Below are 20,132 nucleotides of genomic sequence, written 5' to 3'. Positions count from 1 at the left end.
AGCACAGTATATACAGAGTTACTGGAACCCATCCACATTCAGCACAGTATATACAGAGTTACTGGAACCCATCCACATTCAGCACAGTATATACAGAGTTACTGGAACCCATACACATTCAGCACAGTATATACAGAGTTACTGGAACCCATCCACATTCAGCACAGTATATACAGAGTTACTGGAGCCCATCCACATTCAGCACAGTATATACAGAGTTACTGGAACCCATCCACATGCAGCACAGTATATACAGAGTTACTGGAACCCATCCACATTCAGCACTGTATATACAGAGTTACTGGAACCCATCCACATTCAGCACAGTATATACAGAGTTACTGGAGCCCATACACATTCAGCACAGTATATACAGAGTTACTGGAACCCATCCACATTCAGCACAGTATATACAGAGTTACTGGAACCCATCCACATTCAGCACAGTATATACAGAGTTACTGGAACCCATCCACATTCAGCACAGTATATACAGAGTTACTGGAACCCATCCACATTCAGCACAGTATATACAGAGTTACTGGAACCCATCCACATTCAGCACAGTATATACAGAGTTACTGGAACCCATCCACATTCAGCACAGTATATACAGAGTTACTGGAACCCATACACATTCAGCACAGTCTATACAGAGTTACTGGAACCCATCCACATTCAGCACAGTATATACAGAGTTACTGGAACCCATCCACATTCAGCACAGTATATACAGAGTTACTGGAACCCATCCACATTCAGCACAGTATATACAGAGTTACTGGAACCCATCCACATTCAGCACAGTATATACAGAGTTACTGGAACCCATCCACATTCAGCACAGTATATACAGAGTTACTGGAACCCATACACATTCAGCACAGTATATACAGAGTTACTGGAACCCATCCACATTCAGCACAGTATATACAGAGTTACTGGAACCCATCCACATTCAGCACAGTATATACAGAGTTACTGGAACCCATCCACATTCAGCACAGTATATACAGAGTTACTGGAACCCATCCACATTCAGCACAGTCTATACAGAGTTACTGGAACCCATCCACATTCAGCACAGTATATACAGAGTTATTGGAACCCATCCACATTCAGCACAGTATATACAGAGTTACTGGAACCCATCCACATTCAGCACAGTATATACAGAGTAACTGGAACCCATCCACATTCAGCACAGTATATACAGAGTTACTGGAACCCATACACATTCAGCACAGTATATACAGAGTAACTGGAACCCATCCACATTCAGCACAGTATATACAGAGTTACTGGAACCCATACACATTCAGCACAGTATATACAGAGTTACTGGAACCCATACACATTCAGCACAGTATATACAGAGTTACTGGAACCCATACACATTCAGCACAGTCTATACAGAGTTACTGGAACCCATCCACATTCAGCACAGTATATACAGAGTTACTGGGACCCATACACATTCAGCACAGTATATACAGAGTTACTGGAACCCATCCACATTCAGCACAGTATATACAGAGTTACTGGAACCCATCCACATTCAGCACAGTCTATACAGAGTTACTGGAACCCATCCACATTCAGCACAGTATATACAGAGTTACTGGAACCCATACACATTCAGCACAGTCTATACAGAGTTACTGGAACCCATCCACATTCAGCACAGTATATACAGAGTTACTGGGACCCATACACATTCAGCACAGTATATACAGAGTTACTGGAACCCATCCACATTCAGCACAGTATATACAGAGTTACTGGAACCCATCCACATTCAGCACAGTCTATACAGAGTTACTGGAACCCATACACATTCAGCACTGTATATACAGAGTTACTGGAACCCATCCACATTCAGCACAGTATATACAGAGTTACTGGAACCCATCCACATTCAGCACAGTATATACAGAGTTACTGGAACCCATCCACATTCAGCACAGTATATACAGAGTTACTGGAACCCATACACATTCAGCACAGTATATACAGAGTTACTGGAACCCATCCACATTCAGCACAGTATATACAGAGTTATTGGAACCCATCCACATTCAGCACAGTATATACAGAGTTACTGGAACCCATCCACATTCAGCACAGTATATACAGAGTAACTGGAACCCATCCACATTCAGCACTGTATATACAGAGTTACTGGAACCCATCCACATTCAGCACAGTATATACAGAGTTACTGGAACCCATACACATTCAGCACAGTATATACAGAGTTACTGGAACCCATCCACATTCAGCACAGTATATACAGAGTAACTGGAGCCCATCCACATTCAGCACAGTATATACAGAGTTACTGGAACCCATCCACATTCAGCACAGTATATACAGAGTTACTGGAACCCATCCACATTCAGCACAGTATATACAGAGTTACTGGAACCCATCCACATTCAGCACAGTATATACAGAGTTACTGGAGCCCATCCACATTCAGCACAGTATATACAGAGTAACTGGAGCCCATCCACATTCAGCACAGTATATACAGAGTTACTGGAGCCCATCCACATTCAGCACAGTATATACAGAGTTACTGGAACCCATCCACATTCAGCACAGTATATACAGAGTTACTGGAGCCCATCCACATTCAGCACAGTATATACAGAGTTACTGGAGCCCATCCACATTCAGCACAGTATATACAGAGTTACTGGAACCCATCCACATTCAGCACAGTATATACAGAGTTACTGGAACCCATCCACATTCAGCACAGTATATACAGAGTTACTGGAGCCCATCCACATTCAGCACAGTATATACAGAGTTACTGGAACCCATCCACATTCAGCACAGTATATACAGAGTTACTGGAGCCCATCCACATTCAGCACAGTATATACAGAGTAACTGGAGCCCATCCACATTCAGCACAGTATATACAGACTTACTGGAACCCATCCACATTCAGCACAGTATATACAGAGTTACTGGAACCCATCCACATTCAGCACAGTATATACAGAGTTACTGGAACCCATCCACATTCAGCACAGTATATACAGAGTTACTGGAGCCCATCCACATTCAGCACAGTATATACAGAGTTACTGGAACCCATCCACATTCAGCACAGTATATACAGAGTTACTGGAACCCATCCACATTCAGCACAGTATATACAGAGTTACTGGAACCCATCCACACTCAGCACAGTATATACAGAGTTACTGGAACCCATCTACATTCAGCACAGTATATACAGAGTTACTGGAACCCATCTACATTCAGCACAGTATATACAGAGTTACTGGAACCCATCCACATTCAGCACAGTATATACAGAGTTACTGGAACCCATCCACATTCAGCACAGTATATACAGAGTTACTGGAACCCATCCACATTCAGCACAGTATATACAGAGTTACTGGAACCCATCCACATTCAGCACAGTATATACAGAGTTACTGGAGCCCATCCACATTCAGCACAGTATATACAGAGTTACTGGAACCCATCCACATTCAGCACAGTATATACAGAGTTACTGGAACCCATCCACATTCAGCACAGTATATACAGAGTTACTGGAACCCATCCACATTCAGCACAGTATATACAGAGTTACTGGAACCCATCCACATTCAGCACAGTATATACAGAGTAACTGGAGCCCATCCACATTCAGCACAGTATATACAGACTTACTGGAACCCATCCACATTCAGCACAGTATATACAGAGTTACTGGAACCCATCCACATTCAGCACAGTATATACAGAGTTACTGGAACCCATCCACATTCAGCACAGTATATACAGAGTTACTGGAGCCCATCCACATTCAGCACAGTATATACAGAGTTACTGGAACCCATCCACATTCAGCACAGTATATACAGAGTTACTGGAACCCATCCACATTCAGCACAGTATATACAGAGTTACTGGAACCCATCCACACTCAGCACAGTATATACAGAGTTACTGGAACCCATCTACATTCAGCACAGTATATACAGAGTTACTGGAACCCATCTACATTCAGCACAGTATATACAGAGTTACTGGAACCCATCCACATTCAGCACAGTATATACAGAGTTACTGGAACCCATCCACATTCAGCACAGTATATACAGAGTTACTGGAACCCATCCACATTCAGCACAGTATATACAGAGTTACTGGAACCCATCCACATTCAGCACAGTATATACAGAGTTACTGGAACCCATCTACATTCAGCACAGTATATACAGAGTTACTGGAACCCATCCACATTCAGCACAGTATATACAGAGTTACTGGAACCCATCCACATTCAGCACAGTATATACAGAGTTACTGGAACCCATCCACATTCAGCACAGTATATACAGAGTTACTGGAACCCATCCACATTCAGCACAGTATATACAGAGTTACTGGAACCCATCTACATTCAGCACAGTATATACAGAGTTACTGGAACCCATCCACATTCAGCACAGTATATACAGAGTTACTGGAACCCATCTACATTCAGCACAGTATATACAGAGTTACTGGAACCCATCCACATTCAGCACAGTATATACAGAGTTACTGGAACCCATCCACATTCAGCACAGTATATACAGAGTTACTGGAACCCATCTACATTCAGCACAGTATATACAGAGTTACTGGAACCCATCTACATTCAGCACAGTATATACAGAGTTACTGGAACCCATCCACATTCAGCACAGTATATACAGAGTTACTGGAACCCATCCACATTCAGCACAGTATATACAGAGTTACTGGAACCCATCCACATTCAGCACAGTATATACAGAGTTACTGGAACCCATTCACATTCAGCACAGTATATACAGAGTTACTGGAGCCCATCCACATTCAGCACAGTATATACAGAGTTACTGGGACCCATCCACATTCAGCACAGTATATACAGAGTTACTGGAACCCATCCACATTCAGCGCAGTATATACAGAGTTACTGGAACCCATCCACATTCAGCACAGTATATACAGAGTTACTGGAACCCATCCACATTCAGCACAGTATATACAGAGTTACTGGAACCCATACACATTCAGCACAGTATATACAGAGTTACTGGAACCCATCCACATTCAGCACAGGATATACAGAGTTACTGGAACCCATCCACATTCAGCACAGTATATACGGAGTTACTGGAACCCATCCACATTCAGCACAGTATATACAGTTACTGGAACCCATCCACATTCAGCACAGTATATACAGAGTTACTGGAACCCATACACATTCAGCACTGTATATACAGAGTTACTGGAACCCATCCACATTCAGCACTGTATATACAGAGTTACTGGAACCCATCCACATTCAGCACAGTATATACAGAGTTACTGGAACCCATCCACATTCAGCACAGTATATACAGAGTAACTGGAACCCATCCACATTCAGCACTGTATATACAGAGTTACTGGAACCCATCCACATTCAGCACAGTATATACAGAGTTACTGGAACCCATACACATTCAGCACAGTATATACAGAGTTACTGGAACCCATCCACATTCAGCACAGTATATACAGAGTAACTGGAGCCCATCCACATTCAGCACAGTATATACAGAGTTACTGGAACCCATCCACATTCAGCACAGTATATACAGAGTTACTGGAACCCATCCACATTCAGCACAGTATATACAGAGTTACTGGAACCCATCCACATTCAGCACAGTATATACAGAGTTACTGGAGCCCATCCACATTCAGCACAGTATATACAGAGTAACTGGAGCCCATCCACATTCAGCACAGTATATACAGAGTTACTGGAGCCCATCCACATTCAGCACAGTATATACAGAGTTACTGGAACCCATCCACATTCAGCACAGTATATACAGAGTTACTGGAGCCCATCCACATTCAGCACAGTATATACAGAGTTACTGGAGCCCATCCACATTCAGCACAGTATATACAGAGTTACTGGAACCCATCCACATTCAGCACAGTATATACAGAGTTACTGGAACCCATCCACATTCAGCACAGTATATACAGAGTTACTGGAGCCCATCCACATTCAGCACAGTATATACAGAGTTACTGGAACCCATCCACATTCAGCACAGTATATACAGAGTTACTGGAGCCCATCCACATTCAGCACAGTATATACAGAGTAACTGGAGCCCATCCACATTCAGCACAGTATATACAGACTTACTGGAACCCATCCACATTCAGCACAGTATATACAGAGTTACTGGAACCCATCCACATTCAGCACAGTATATACAGAGTTACTGGAACCCATCCACATTCAGCACAGTATATACAGAGTTACTGGAGCCCATCCACATTTAGCACAGTATATACAGAGTTACTGGAACCCATCCACATTCAGCACAGTATATACAGAGTTACTGGAACCCATCCACATTCAGCACAGTATATACAGAGTTACTGGAACCCATCCACACTCAGCACAGTATATACAGAGTTACTGGAACCCATCTACATTCAGCACAGTATATACAGAGTTACTGGAACCCATCTACATTCAGCACAGTATATACAGAGTTACTGGAACCCATCCACATTCAGCACAGTATATACAGAGTTACTGGAACCCATCCACATTCAGCACAGTATATACAGAGTTACTGGAACCCATCCACATTCAGCACAGTATATACAGAGTTACTGGAACCCATCCACATTCAGCACAGTATATACAGAGTTACTGGAACCCATCCACATTCAGCACAGTATATACAGAGTAACTGGAGCCCATCCACATTCAGCACAGTATATACAGACTTACTGGAACCCATCCACATTCAGCACAGTATATACAGAGTTACTGGAACCCATCCACATTCAGCACAGTATATACAGAGTTACTGGAACCCATCCACATTCAGCACAGTATATACAGAGTTACTGGAGCCCATCCACATTCAGCACAGTATATACAGAGTTACTGGAACCCATCCACATTCAGCACAGTATATACAGAGTTACTGGAACCCATCCACATTCAGCACAGTATATACAGAGTTACTGGAACCCATCCACACTCAGCACAGTATATACAGAGTTACTGGAACCCATCTACATTCAGCACAGTATATACAGAGTTACTGGAACCCATCTACATTCAGCACAGTATATACAGAGTTACTGGAACCCATCCACATTCAGCACAGTATATACAGAGTTACTGGAACCCATCCACATTCAGCACAGTATATACAGAGTTACTGGAACCCATCCACATTCAGCACAGTATATACAGAGTTACTGGAACCCATCCACATTCAGCACAGTATATACAGAGTTACTGGAGCCCATCCACATTCAGCACAGTATATACAGAGTTACTGGAACCCATCCACATTCAGCACAGTATATACAGAGTTACTGGAACCCATCCACATTCAGCACAGTATATACAGAGTTACTGGAACCCATCCACATTCAGCACAGTCTATACAGAGTTACTGGAACCCATACACATTCAGCACAGTATATACAGAGTTACTGGAACCCATACACATTCAGCACAGTATATACAGAGTTACTGGAACCCATCCACATTCAGCACAGTATATACAGAGTTACTGGAACCCATACACATTCAGCACAGTATATACAGAGTTACTGGAACCCATCCACATTCAGCACAGTATATACAGAGTTACTGGAACCCATCCACATTCAGCACAGTATATACAGAGTTACTGGAACCCATCCACATTCAGCACAGTATATACAGAGTTACTGGAACCCATCCACATTCAGCACAGTATATACAGAGTTACTGGAACCCATCCACATTCAGTAGAGTATATACAGAGTTACTGGAACCCATCCACATTCAGCACAGTATATACAGAGTTACTGGAACCCATCTACATTCAGCACAGTATATACAGAGTTACTGGAACCCATCTACATTCAGCACAGTATATACAGAGTTACTGGAGCCCATCCACATTCAGCACAGTATATACAGTTACTGGAGCCCATCCACATTCAGCACAGTATATACAGAGTTACTGGAGCCCATCCACATTCAGCACAGTATATACAGAGTTACTGGAACCCATCCACATTCAGCACAGTATATACAGAGTTACTGGAGCCCATCCACATTCAGCACAGTATATACAGAGTTACTGGAGCCCATCCACATTCAGCACAGTATATACAGAGTTACTGGAGCCCATCCACATTCAGCACAGTATATACAGAGTTACTGGAACCCATCCACATTCAGCACAGTATATACAGAGTTCCTGGAACCCATCCACATTCAGCACAGTATATACAGAGTTCCTGGAACCCATCCACATTCAGCACAGTATATACAGAGTTACTGGAACCCATCCACATTCAGCACAGTATATACAGAGTTACTGGAACCCATCCACATTCAGCACAGTATATACAGATTTACTGGAACCCATCCACATTCAGCACCGTCTATACAGAGTTACTGGAACCCATCCACATTCAGCACAGTATATACAGAGTTACTGGAACCCATCCACATTCAGCACAGTATATACAGAGTTACTGGAACCCATCCACATTCAGCACAGTATATACAGAGTTACTGGAACCCATCCACATTCAGCACAGTATATACAGAGTTACTGGAACCCATCCACATTCAGCACAGTATATACAGAGTTACTGGAGCCCATCCACATTCAGCACAGTATATACAGAGTTACTGGAGCCCATCCACATTCAGCACAGTATATACAGAGTTACTGGAGCCCATCCACATTCAGCACAGTATATACAGAGTTACTGGAGCCCATCCACATTCAGCACAGTATATACAGAGTTACTGGAACCCATCCACATTCAGCACAGTATATACAGAGTTACTGGAACCCATCCACATTCAGCACAGTATATACAGAGTTACTGGAACCCATCCACATTCAGCACCGTCTATACAGAGTTACTGGAACCCATCCACATTCAGCACAGTATATACAGAGTTACTGGAATCCATCCACATTCAGCACAGTATATACAGAGTTACTGGAACCCATCCATATTCAGCACAGTATATACAGAGTTACTGGAACCCATCCACATTCAGCACAGTATATACAGAGTTACTGGAACCCATCCACATTCAGCACAGTATATACAGAGTTACTGGAACCCATCCACATTCAGCGCAGTATATACAGAGTTACTGGAACCCATCCACATTCAGCACAGTATATACAGAGTTACTGGAACCCATCCACATTCAGCACCGTCTATACAGAGTTACTGGAACCCATCCACATTCAGCACAGTATATACAGAGTTACTGGAACCCATCCACATTCAGCACAGTATATACAGAGTTACTGGAACCCATCCACATTCAGCACAGTATATACAGAGTTACTGGAACCCATCCACATTCAGCACAGTATATACAGAGTTACTGGAACCCATCCACATTCAGCACAGTATATACAGAGTTACTGGAGCCCATCCACATTCAGCACAGTATATACAGAGTTACTGGAGCCCATCCACATTCAGCACAGTATATACAGAGTTACTGGAGCCCATCCACATTCAGCACAGTATATACAGAGTTACTGGAGCCCATCCACATTCAGCACAGTATATACAGAGTTACTGGAACCCATCCACATTCAGCACAGTATATACAGAGTTACTGGAACCCATCTACATTCAGCACAGTATATACAGAGTTACTGGAACCCATCCACATTCAGCACAGTATATACAGAGTTACTGGAACCCATCCACATTCAGCACAGTATATACAGAGTTACTGGAACCCATCCACATTCAGCACAGTATATACAGAGTTACTGGAACCCATCCACATTCAGCACAGTATATACAGAGTTACTGGAGCCCATCCACATTCAGCACAGTATATACAGAGTTACTGGAACCCATCCACATTCAGCACAGTATATACAGAGTTACTGGAACCCATCCACATTCAGCACAGTATATACAGAGTTACTGGAACCCATCCACATTCAGCACAGTCTATACAGAGTTACTGGAACCCATACACATTCAGCACAGTATATACAGAGTTACTGGAACCCATCCACATTCAGCACAGTATATACAGAGTTACTGGAACCCATCCACATTCAGCACAGTATATACAGAGTTACTGGAACCCATCCACATTCAGCACAGTATATACAGAGTTACTGGAACCCATCCACATTCAGTAGAGTATATACAGAGTTACTGGAACCCATCCACATTCAGCACAGTATATACAGAGTTACTGGAACCCATCTACATTCAGCACAGTATATACAGAGTTACTGGAACCCATCTACATTCAGCACAGTATATACAGAGTTACTGGAGCCCATCCACATTCAGCACAGTATATACAGTTACTGGAGCCCATCCACATTCAGCACAGTATATACAGAGTTACTGGAGCCCATCCACATTCAGCACAGTATATACAGAGTTACTGGAACCCATCCACATTCAGCACAGTATATACAGAGTTACTGGAGCCCATCCACATTCAGCACAGTATATACAGAGTTACTGGAGCCCATCCACATTCAGCACAGTATATACAGAGTTACTGGAGCCCATCCACATTCAGCACAGTATATACAGAGTTACTGGAACCCATCCACATTCAGCACAGTATATACAGAGTTCCTGGAACCCATCCACATTCAGCACAGTATATACAGAGTTCCTGGAACCCATCCACATTCAGCACAGTATATACAGAGTTACTGGAACCCATCCACATTCAGCACAGTATATACAGAGTTACTGGAACCCATCCACATTCAGCACAGTATATACAGATTTACTGGAACCCATCCACATTCAGCACCGTCTATACAGAGTTACTGGAACCCATCCACATTCAGCACAGTATATACAGAGTTACTGGAACCCATCCACATTCAGCACAGTATATACAGAGTTACTGGAACCCATCCACATTCAGCACAGTATATACAGAGTTACTGGAACCCATCCACATTCAGCACAGTATATACAGAGTTACTGGAACCCATCCACATTCAGCACAGTATATACAGAGTTACTGGAGCCCATCCACATTCAGCACAGTATATACAGAGTTACTGGAGCCCATCCACATTCAGCACAGTATATACAGAGTTACTGGAGCCCATCCACATTCAGCACAGTATATACAGAGTTACTGGAGCCCATCCACATTCAGCACAGTATATACAGAGTTACTGGAACCCATCCACATTCAGCACAGTATATACAGAGTTACTGGAACCCATCCACATTCAGCACAGTATATACAGAGTTACTGGAACCCATCCACATTCAGCACCGTCTATACAGAGTTACTGGAACCCATCCACATTCAGCACAGTATATACAGAGTTACTGGAATCCATCCACATTCAGCACAGTATATACAGAGTTACTGGAACCCATCCATATTCAGCACAGTATATACAGAGTTACTGGAACCCATCCACATTCAGCACAGTATATACAGAGTTACTGGAACCCATCCACATTCAGCACAGTATATACAGAGTTACTGGAACCCATCCACATTCAGCGCAGTATATACAGAGTTACTGGAACCCATCCACATTCAGCACAGTATATACAGAGTTACTGGAACCCATCCACATTCAGCACAGTATATACAGAGTTACTGGAACCCATCCACATTCAGCACAGTATATACAGAGTTACTGGAACCCATCCACATTCAGCACAGTATATATAGAGTTACTGGAACCCATCCACATTCAGCCCCGTTTATACAGAGTTACTGGAACCCATCCACATTCAGCACAGTATATACAGAGTTACTGGAACCCATCCACATTCAGCACCGTCTATACAGAGTTACTGGAACCCATCCACATTCAGCACCGTCTATACAGAGTTACTGGAACCCATCCACATTCAGCACAGTACATACAGAGTTACTGGAACCCATCCACATTCAGCGCAGTATATACAGAGTTACTGGAACCCATCCACATTCAGCACAGTATATACAGAGTTACTGGAACCCATCCAGATTCAGCACAGTATATACAGAGTTACTGGAACCCATCCAGATTCAGCACAGTCTATACAGAGTTACTGGAACCCATCCAGATTCAGCACAGTCTATACAGAGTTACTGGAACCCATCCACATTCAGCACAGTATATACAGAGTTACTGGAACCCATACACATTCAGCACAGTATATACAGAGTTACTGGAACCCATCCACATTCAGCGCAGTATATACAGAGATACTGGAACCCATCCACCTTCAGCACAGTATATACAGAGTTACTGGAACCCATCCACATTCAGCACAGTATATACAGAGTTATTGGAACCCATCCACATTCAGCACAGTATATACAGAGTTACTGGAACCCATCCACATTCAGCACAGTATATACAGAGTTATTGGAACCCATCCACATTCAGCACAGTATATACAGAGTTACTGGAACCCATCCAGATTCAGCACAGTCTATACAGAGTTACTGGAACCCATCCAGATTCAGCACAGTCTATACAGAGTTACTGGAACCCATCCACATTCAGCACAGTATATACAGTTACTGGAACCCATCCACATTCAGCACAGTATATACAGAGTTACAGGAACCCATCCACATTCAGCACAGTATATACAGAGTTACTGGAACCCATACACATTCAGCACTGTATATACAGAGTTACTGGAACCCATACACATTCAGCACTGTATATACAGAGTTACTGGGACCCATACACATTCAGCACAGTATATACAGTTACTGGAACCCATACACATTCAGCACAGTATATACAGAGTTACTGGAACCCATCCACATTCAGCACTGTATATACAGAGTTACTGGAACCCATACACATTCAGCACAGTATATACAGTTAGTGGAGCCCATCCACATTCAGCACAGTATATACAGAGTTACTGGAGCCCATCCACATTCAGCACAGTATATACAGAGTTACTGGAACCCATCCACATTCAGCACAGTCTATACAGAGTTACTGGAGCCCATCCACATTCAGCACAGTATATACAGAGTTACTGGAACCCATCCACATTCAGCACAGTATATACAGAGTTACTGGAACCCATCCACATTCAGCACAGTCTATACAGAGTTACTGGAGCCCATCCACATTCAGCACAGTATATACAGAGTTACTGGAACCCATCCACATTCAGCACAGTATATACAGAGTTACTGGAACCCATCCACATTCAGCACAGTATATACAGAGTTACTGGAACCCATACACATTCAGCACAGTATATACAGAGTTACTGGAACCCATCCACATTCAGCGCAGTATATACAGAGATACTGGAACCCATCCACATTCAGCACAGTATATACAGAGTTACTGGAACCCATCCACATTCAGCACAGTATATACAGAGTTACTGGAACCCATCCACATTCAGCACAGTATATACAGAGTTACTGGAACCCATCCACATTCAGCGCAGTATATACAGAGTTACTTGAACCCATCCACATTCAGCACTGTATATACAGAGTTACTGGAACCCATACACATTCAGCACAGTATATACAGTTACTGAAACCCATACACATTCAGCACAGTCTATACAGCGTTACTGGAGCCCATCCACATTCAGCACAGTATATACAGAGTTACTGGAACCCATACACATTCAGCACAGTATATACAGAGTTACTGGAACCCATCCACATTCAGCACAGTATATACAGAGTTATTGGAACCCATCCACATTCAGCACAGTATATACAGAGTTACTGGAACCCATCCACATTCAGCACAGTATATACAGAGTTACTGGAACCCATCCACATTCAGCACAGTATATACAGAGTTACTGGAACCCATCCAGATTCAGCACAGTCTATACAGAGTTACTGGAACCCATCCAGATTCAGCACAGTCTATACAGAGTTACTGGAACCCATACACATTCAGCACAGTATATACAGTTACTGGAACCCATCCACATTCAGCACAGTATATACAGAGTTACTGGAACCCATCCACATTCAGCACAGTATATACAGAGTTACTGGAACCCATACACATTCAGCACAGTATATACAGAGTTACTGGGACCCATCCACATTCAGCACAGTATATACAGAGTTACTGGAACCCATCCACATTCAGCACAGTATATACAGAGTTACTGGAACCCATCCAGATTCAGCACAGGATATACAGAGTTACTGGAACCCATCCAGATTCAGCACAGTCTATACAGAGTTACTGGAACCCATACACATTCAGCACAGTATATACAGTTACTGGAACCCATACACATTCAGCACAGTATATACAGAGTTACTGGGACCCATACACATTCAGCACAGTATATACAGAGTTACTGGAACCCATCCACATTCAGCACTGTATATACAGAGTTACTGGAACCCATACACATTCAGCACAGTATATACAGTTACTGAAACCCATACACATTCAGCACAGTATATACAGTTACTGGAACCCATCCACATTCAGCACAGTATATACAGAGTTACTGGAGCCCATCCACATTCAGCACAGTATATACAGAGTTACTGGAACCCATCCACATTCAGCACAGTCTATACAGAGTTACTGGAACCCATCCACATTCAGCACAGTATATACAGAGTTATTGGAACCCATCCACATTCAGCACAGTATATACAGAGTTACTGGAACCCATCCAGATTCAGCACAGTATATACAGAGTTACTGGAACCCATCCAGATTCAGCACGGTCTATACAGAGTTACTGGAACCCATCCAGATTCAGCACAGTCTATACAGAGTTACTGGAACCCATACACATTCAGCACAGTATATACAGTTACTGGAACCCATCCACATTCAGCACAGTATATACAGAGTTACTGGAACCCATCCACATTCAGCACAGTATATACAGAGTTACTGGAACCCATACACATTCAGCACAGTATATACAGTTACTGGAACCCATACACATTCAGCACAGTATATACAGAGTTACTGGAACCCATCCACATTCAGCACAGTATATACAGAGTTAATGGAACCCATCCACATTCAGCACAGTATATACAGAGTTATTGGAACCCATCCACATTCAGCACAGTATATACAGAGTTACTGGAACCCATCCACATTCAGCACAGTATATACAGAGTTACTGGAACCCATCCACATTCAGCACAGTATATACAGAGTTACTGGAACCCATCCACATTCAGCACAGTCTATACAGAGTTACTGGAACCCATCCACATTCAGCACTGTATATAAAGAGTTACTGGAACCCATACACATTCAGCACAGTATATACAGAGTTACTGGAACCCATCCACATTCAGCACAGTATATACAGAGTTACTGGAACCCATACACATTCAGCACAGTCTATACAGAGTTACTGGAACCCATACACATTCAGCACTGTATATACAGAGTTACTGGAACCCATACACATTCAGCACAGTATATACAGAGTTACTGGAACCCATCCACATTCAGCACAGTATATACAGAGTTACTGGAACCCATCCACATGCAGCACAGTATATACAGAGTTACTGGAACCCATCCACATTCAGCACAGTCTATACAGAGTTACTGGAACCCATCCACATTCAGCACAGGATATACCGTTACTGGAACCCATACACATTCAGCACAGTATATACAGAGTTACTGGAACCCATCCACATTCAGCACAGTATATACAGAGTTACTGGAACCCATACACATTCAGCACAGGATATACAGAGTTACTGGAACCCATCCACATTCAGCACAGTATATACAGAGTTACTGGAACCCATACACATTCAGCACTGTATATACAGAGTTACTGGAACCCATCCACATTCAGCACAGTATATACAGAGTTATTGGAACCCATCCACATTCAGCACAGTATATACAGAGTTACTGGAACCCATCCACATTCAGCACAGTATATACAGAGTTACTGGAACCCATCCACATTCAGCACAGTATATACAGAGTTACTGGAACCCATCCACATTCAGCACAGTATATACGGAGTTACTGGAACCCATCTACATTCAGCACAGTATATACAGAGTTACTGGAACCCATACACATTCAGCACAGTATATACAGAGTTACTGGAACCCATCCACATTCAGCACTGTATATACAGAGTTACTGGAACCCATACACATTCAGCACAGTATATACAGTTACTGAAACCCATACACATTCAGCACAGTATATACAGTTACTGAAACCCATACACATTCAGCACAGTATATACAGTTACTGGAACCCATCCACATTCAGCACAGTATATACAGAGTTACTGGAACCCATCCAGATTCAGCACAGTATATACAGAGTTACTGGAACCCATCCACATTCAGCACAGTATATACAGAGTTACTGGAACCCATCCACATTCAGCGCAGTATATACAGAGTCACTGGAACCCATCCACATTCAGCACAGTCTATACAGAGTTACTGGAACCCATACACATTCAGCACTGTATATACAGAGTTACTGGAACCCATACACATTCAGCACAGTATATACAGAGTTACTGGAACCCATCCACATGCAGCACAGTATATACAGAGTTACTGGAACCCATACACATTCAGCACAGTCTATACAGAGTTACTGGAACCCATACACATTCAGCACTGTATATACAGAGTTACTGGAACCCATACACATTCAGCACAGTATATACAGAGTTACTGGAACCCATCCACATTCAGCGCAGTATATACAGAGATACTGGAACCCATCCACATTCAGCACAGTATATACAGAGTTACTGGAACCCATCCACATTCAGCACAGTATATACAGAGTTACTGGAACCCATACACATTCAGCACAGTCTATACAGAGTTACTGGAACCCATACACATTCAGCACAGTATATACAGAGTTACTGGAACCCATACACATTCAGCACAGTATATACAGAGTTACTGGAACCCATCCACATTCAGCACAGTATATACAGAGTTACTGGAACCCATCCACATTCAGCACAGTATATACAGAGTTACTGGAACCCATCCACATTCAGCACAGGATATACAGAGTTACTGGAACCCATACACATTCAGCACAGTATATACAGAGTTACTGGAACCCATCCACATTCAGCACAGTATATACAGAGTTACTGGAACCCATTCACATTCAGCACAGTATATACAGAGTTACTGGAACCCATTCACATTCAGCACAGGATATACAGAGTTACTGGAACCCATACACATTCAGCACAGTATATACAGAGTTACTGGAAGCCATTCATTGTGTTTAGCAGCAGGGACAGAAGGGAGCCGTGTCTCACCTGCACGTAGTCCTTGCGAAACCTCTCATCCCGTATCATGCGAAAGATTAATCTGCGGAAACCCAAGCTGCACTGATGGACTTTGTAGAGGTCTCGCTTTGTCTGCAATGAGAAGCATGGAAAACAAACAGCAGGAAATGGAAAGTGAATAAAGATGGAGGCACACACAAGAGACGGCAATGCTTCAGTTTAAATTGTATATGTTGTTTTTCAGGCGTGTGTGAACCTTATTCCAAAGAAAATCCGGTGACGCTTTTTACATTCTGTTTCACAGTTTAAGAAAGATAAAAACATATGAAAAGGGTTGGTTATCCTATTCTGTTAATAGACTCCCTAGTGATAATATTCATTTGGCCTGTTGAAAACGACTTCCAAGACGGATTGGTTGGTAAAATTCTGAAAAGCATGTAACAATCAGAGCTGGTGTCTCTCCCGGCCTGGAATGGGTCCTCTATAATAATAAACTTCTGAGATTTACCATGGTTCCATTTCTAAAATACTCAGAAGCTGAAACATCAGAAAAGTTTGCATCAACACAAGAAAAGGGGAAAAACAATAGCGCCACCTAGTGAGCAAATTTAGATAATCACATTACTTCTACTTCTGCAGTGTCACTGATCAATTAGCTGCTATTTAGGAGTTAAATCGCATTGTTTATGCACAAGTCACTCCTCCTCTGGCTGAGACTCACACTACACACTTCTTGTAAAGAGAGATTTAATGTTGAAACTTCCTTTACTGCACATTCTGTTTAATTTAGAATTTCTTATCTCCTGATCTGATAATTCCCTGCAGTGTGTGATTAAAGTTCAATAACAGAACAGGAGATACAAACTTTTAAAGTAAACACACTGTGCCGTCAGATCTGATTGAAAATTAAATCATTTTTCCATGGAACCTGCATGCCAGGAGGAGAGATATGTCTAGAGCTGCATAAACAGAAGTGATGTAAGTCCTAAGTGGCAGAGAATTGAGCAGTGAGACTGCAGAGGGATGATATACACACCAAACGCCCTTGGTTAAGCTAAAGTTGTTTTGGAGCTTGGAATATCTCTTTAACACCCTTAAAATTATTTTACAGTGCCATGTTTGCACACAAACGTATGATATTTGGAATAAAATTCCCAATATCAGCGTATTCCAGAATCCCACCACAAAGCATGAGGTATCTAATAACGGTTTTCCTTACTGCATGTGGATTGTGAGGATACACAGAAGGGAAATGATGGTTTAAAGCTTTCATGATATCCAACAAGGAGCGGCACTTCTCAAACATGTCAAGCACCATCTGTGAGCAGAAATTAGCGACATATTAGACAGGACAAACCTTGGCATGGTTGGAATAATTCTATAGACGGAGTCAATGTTCCAACAAACTCACCTTTCCTTTTATACCCAAGCACAGCTTGGCATGGTGTCTGTAACACACCATCTCAGGAACCTGCTCATGGATTAATTCCAAAAACTCCAACACTCTCCCAAAGTGCTGGATGTCTCTCGTCTTCATCACATGCCAAACAGCTCTGGCCACAACTGGAAGTCCTGATGTACTGTGGGGACCCAACGGAACTGAATCTAAGAAATCCACAAACAGAGAAGTTAAAAATTATTTCATTGTGATGAAAAAAAAAAAAACACACACCACCATCATAACAGACTCAGAGGTGTGGCTCTGACCATTAATAGTTCCTCGCAGGGTCACTATCAACACTCCACATGTTGCAGCGGTACTACACACGCTGATGGGGCCCATGGGGTGGCCCAAGCACTTATGGCCATCCGATGGGCCCTATATCTTTAGGGGTCCAGTCAGCACTGTGGCCGTGGAGTCCAGTCAGCGTGGAGGCCTTGAAGAGATAGAGCCAGGCTGACTCCCATCAGCCCAGTCACCCTCCTGCAAGGAAAAGGTAAGAAACAGGAGGGTGGCTTAAAAATGAGCTGTGTGTGTGTCAGTCAGTCTGTATGTAAGTAAGTATGCATGTATGTATGTCAGTCTATGTATATCAGTATGCATGGATGTCTGTATGTCCTTATGCGTTTGTGTCTGTATGTATGTTAGTATGTGTATGTCTGTGCCAGTATGCATGCCTATATGTGTGTATGTCTGTCTGTTTCAGTATGTGTGTATCTTTGTGTGTGTGTATCTGTGTCCTTTTGTATCATTGCATGTGTTTGTGTCTGTGTGTGTATTCCTGTGGGTGGGATTTGGAGGCAGACCCCAGGGGCCCAGTCCCTGAGCTAGGGGCCTGAAAATTTCTGATGGCAGACCTGGTTCCTCGTATGGCAGCCTGTGCTACGCACCTAAATCTCCTGTGATCATCGCAGCTCCCACACTGCTCTATTATACAGCTCTATCGGACACATCAATTCAGCAATGCAAAATAAAAAACAAACATTTGATACAGTAGAATTCTAAGGATTATTCTGTATAATTTGGACCTTTTCCATGTTGGTGTGATCCCATCCTACATTGAATCAATGCTTTCCTATGAGATTTTTTAAGACTCTGGACGTCCGACATTGTTTCACTGAGTTAAACGCTGGAAGCGCCTCTAGTGACTGGGTCTTGACCCAGCAACGTAAACACTGCAGTTTTAATGAAGACAAATGTTTTTACATTGCAGGATTAAGGGAATCAAGTAACCCGGGTGTCTGTAGTGTCCCTTTAATGTGGCGTGTTATATCATTAAAGTGGTTATAGTAGCTAGAGTCCCCTTGCGCTGTCAGTGTTAAATCTTTTTTAAGCAGTTTAACACTAAGTGTTCCCACAG

General features: G+C 42.6%; 1 protein-coding gene across 1 annotated transcript in view; it reads right to left on the bottom strand.

Moving 5' to 3' along the window:
• LOC134579016 (uncharacterized) overlaps positions 1-20,132 on the bottom strand; it is a 31,236-nt gene that overhangs the window by 9,401 nt on the left and 1,703 nt on the right. The window contains exons 2-4 of the mRNA XM_063438154.1: positions 18,743-18,936; positions 18,551-18,649; positions 17,362-17,463 (exon numbers count right to left, since the gene is read on the bottom strand). Of these exons, the coding sequence (XP_063294224.1) occupies positions 17,362-17,463; positions 18,551-18,649; positions 18,743-18,936 (395 nt within the window). The remainder of the gene's footprint in view (positions 1-17,361; positions 17,464-18,550; positions 18,650-18,742; positions 18,937-20,132) is intronic.

The sequence above is a fragment of the Pelobates fuscus genome, chromosome 12 (genome assembly GCF_036172605.1).
Source record: "Pelobates fuscus isolate aPelFus1 chromosome 12, aPelFus1.pri, whole genome shotgun sequence".
Classification (NCBI taxonomy): domain Eukaryota; kingdom Metazoa; phylum Chordata; class Amphibia; order Anura; family Pelobatidae; genus Pelobates; species Pelobates fuscus.
This window is presented reverse-complemented; position numbering and strand designations above follow the sequence as displayed.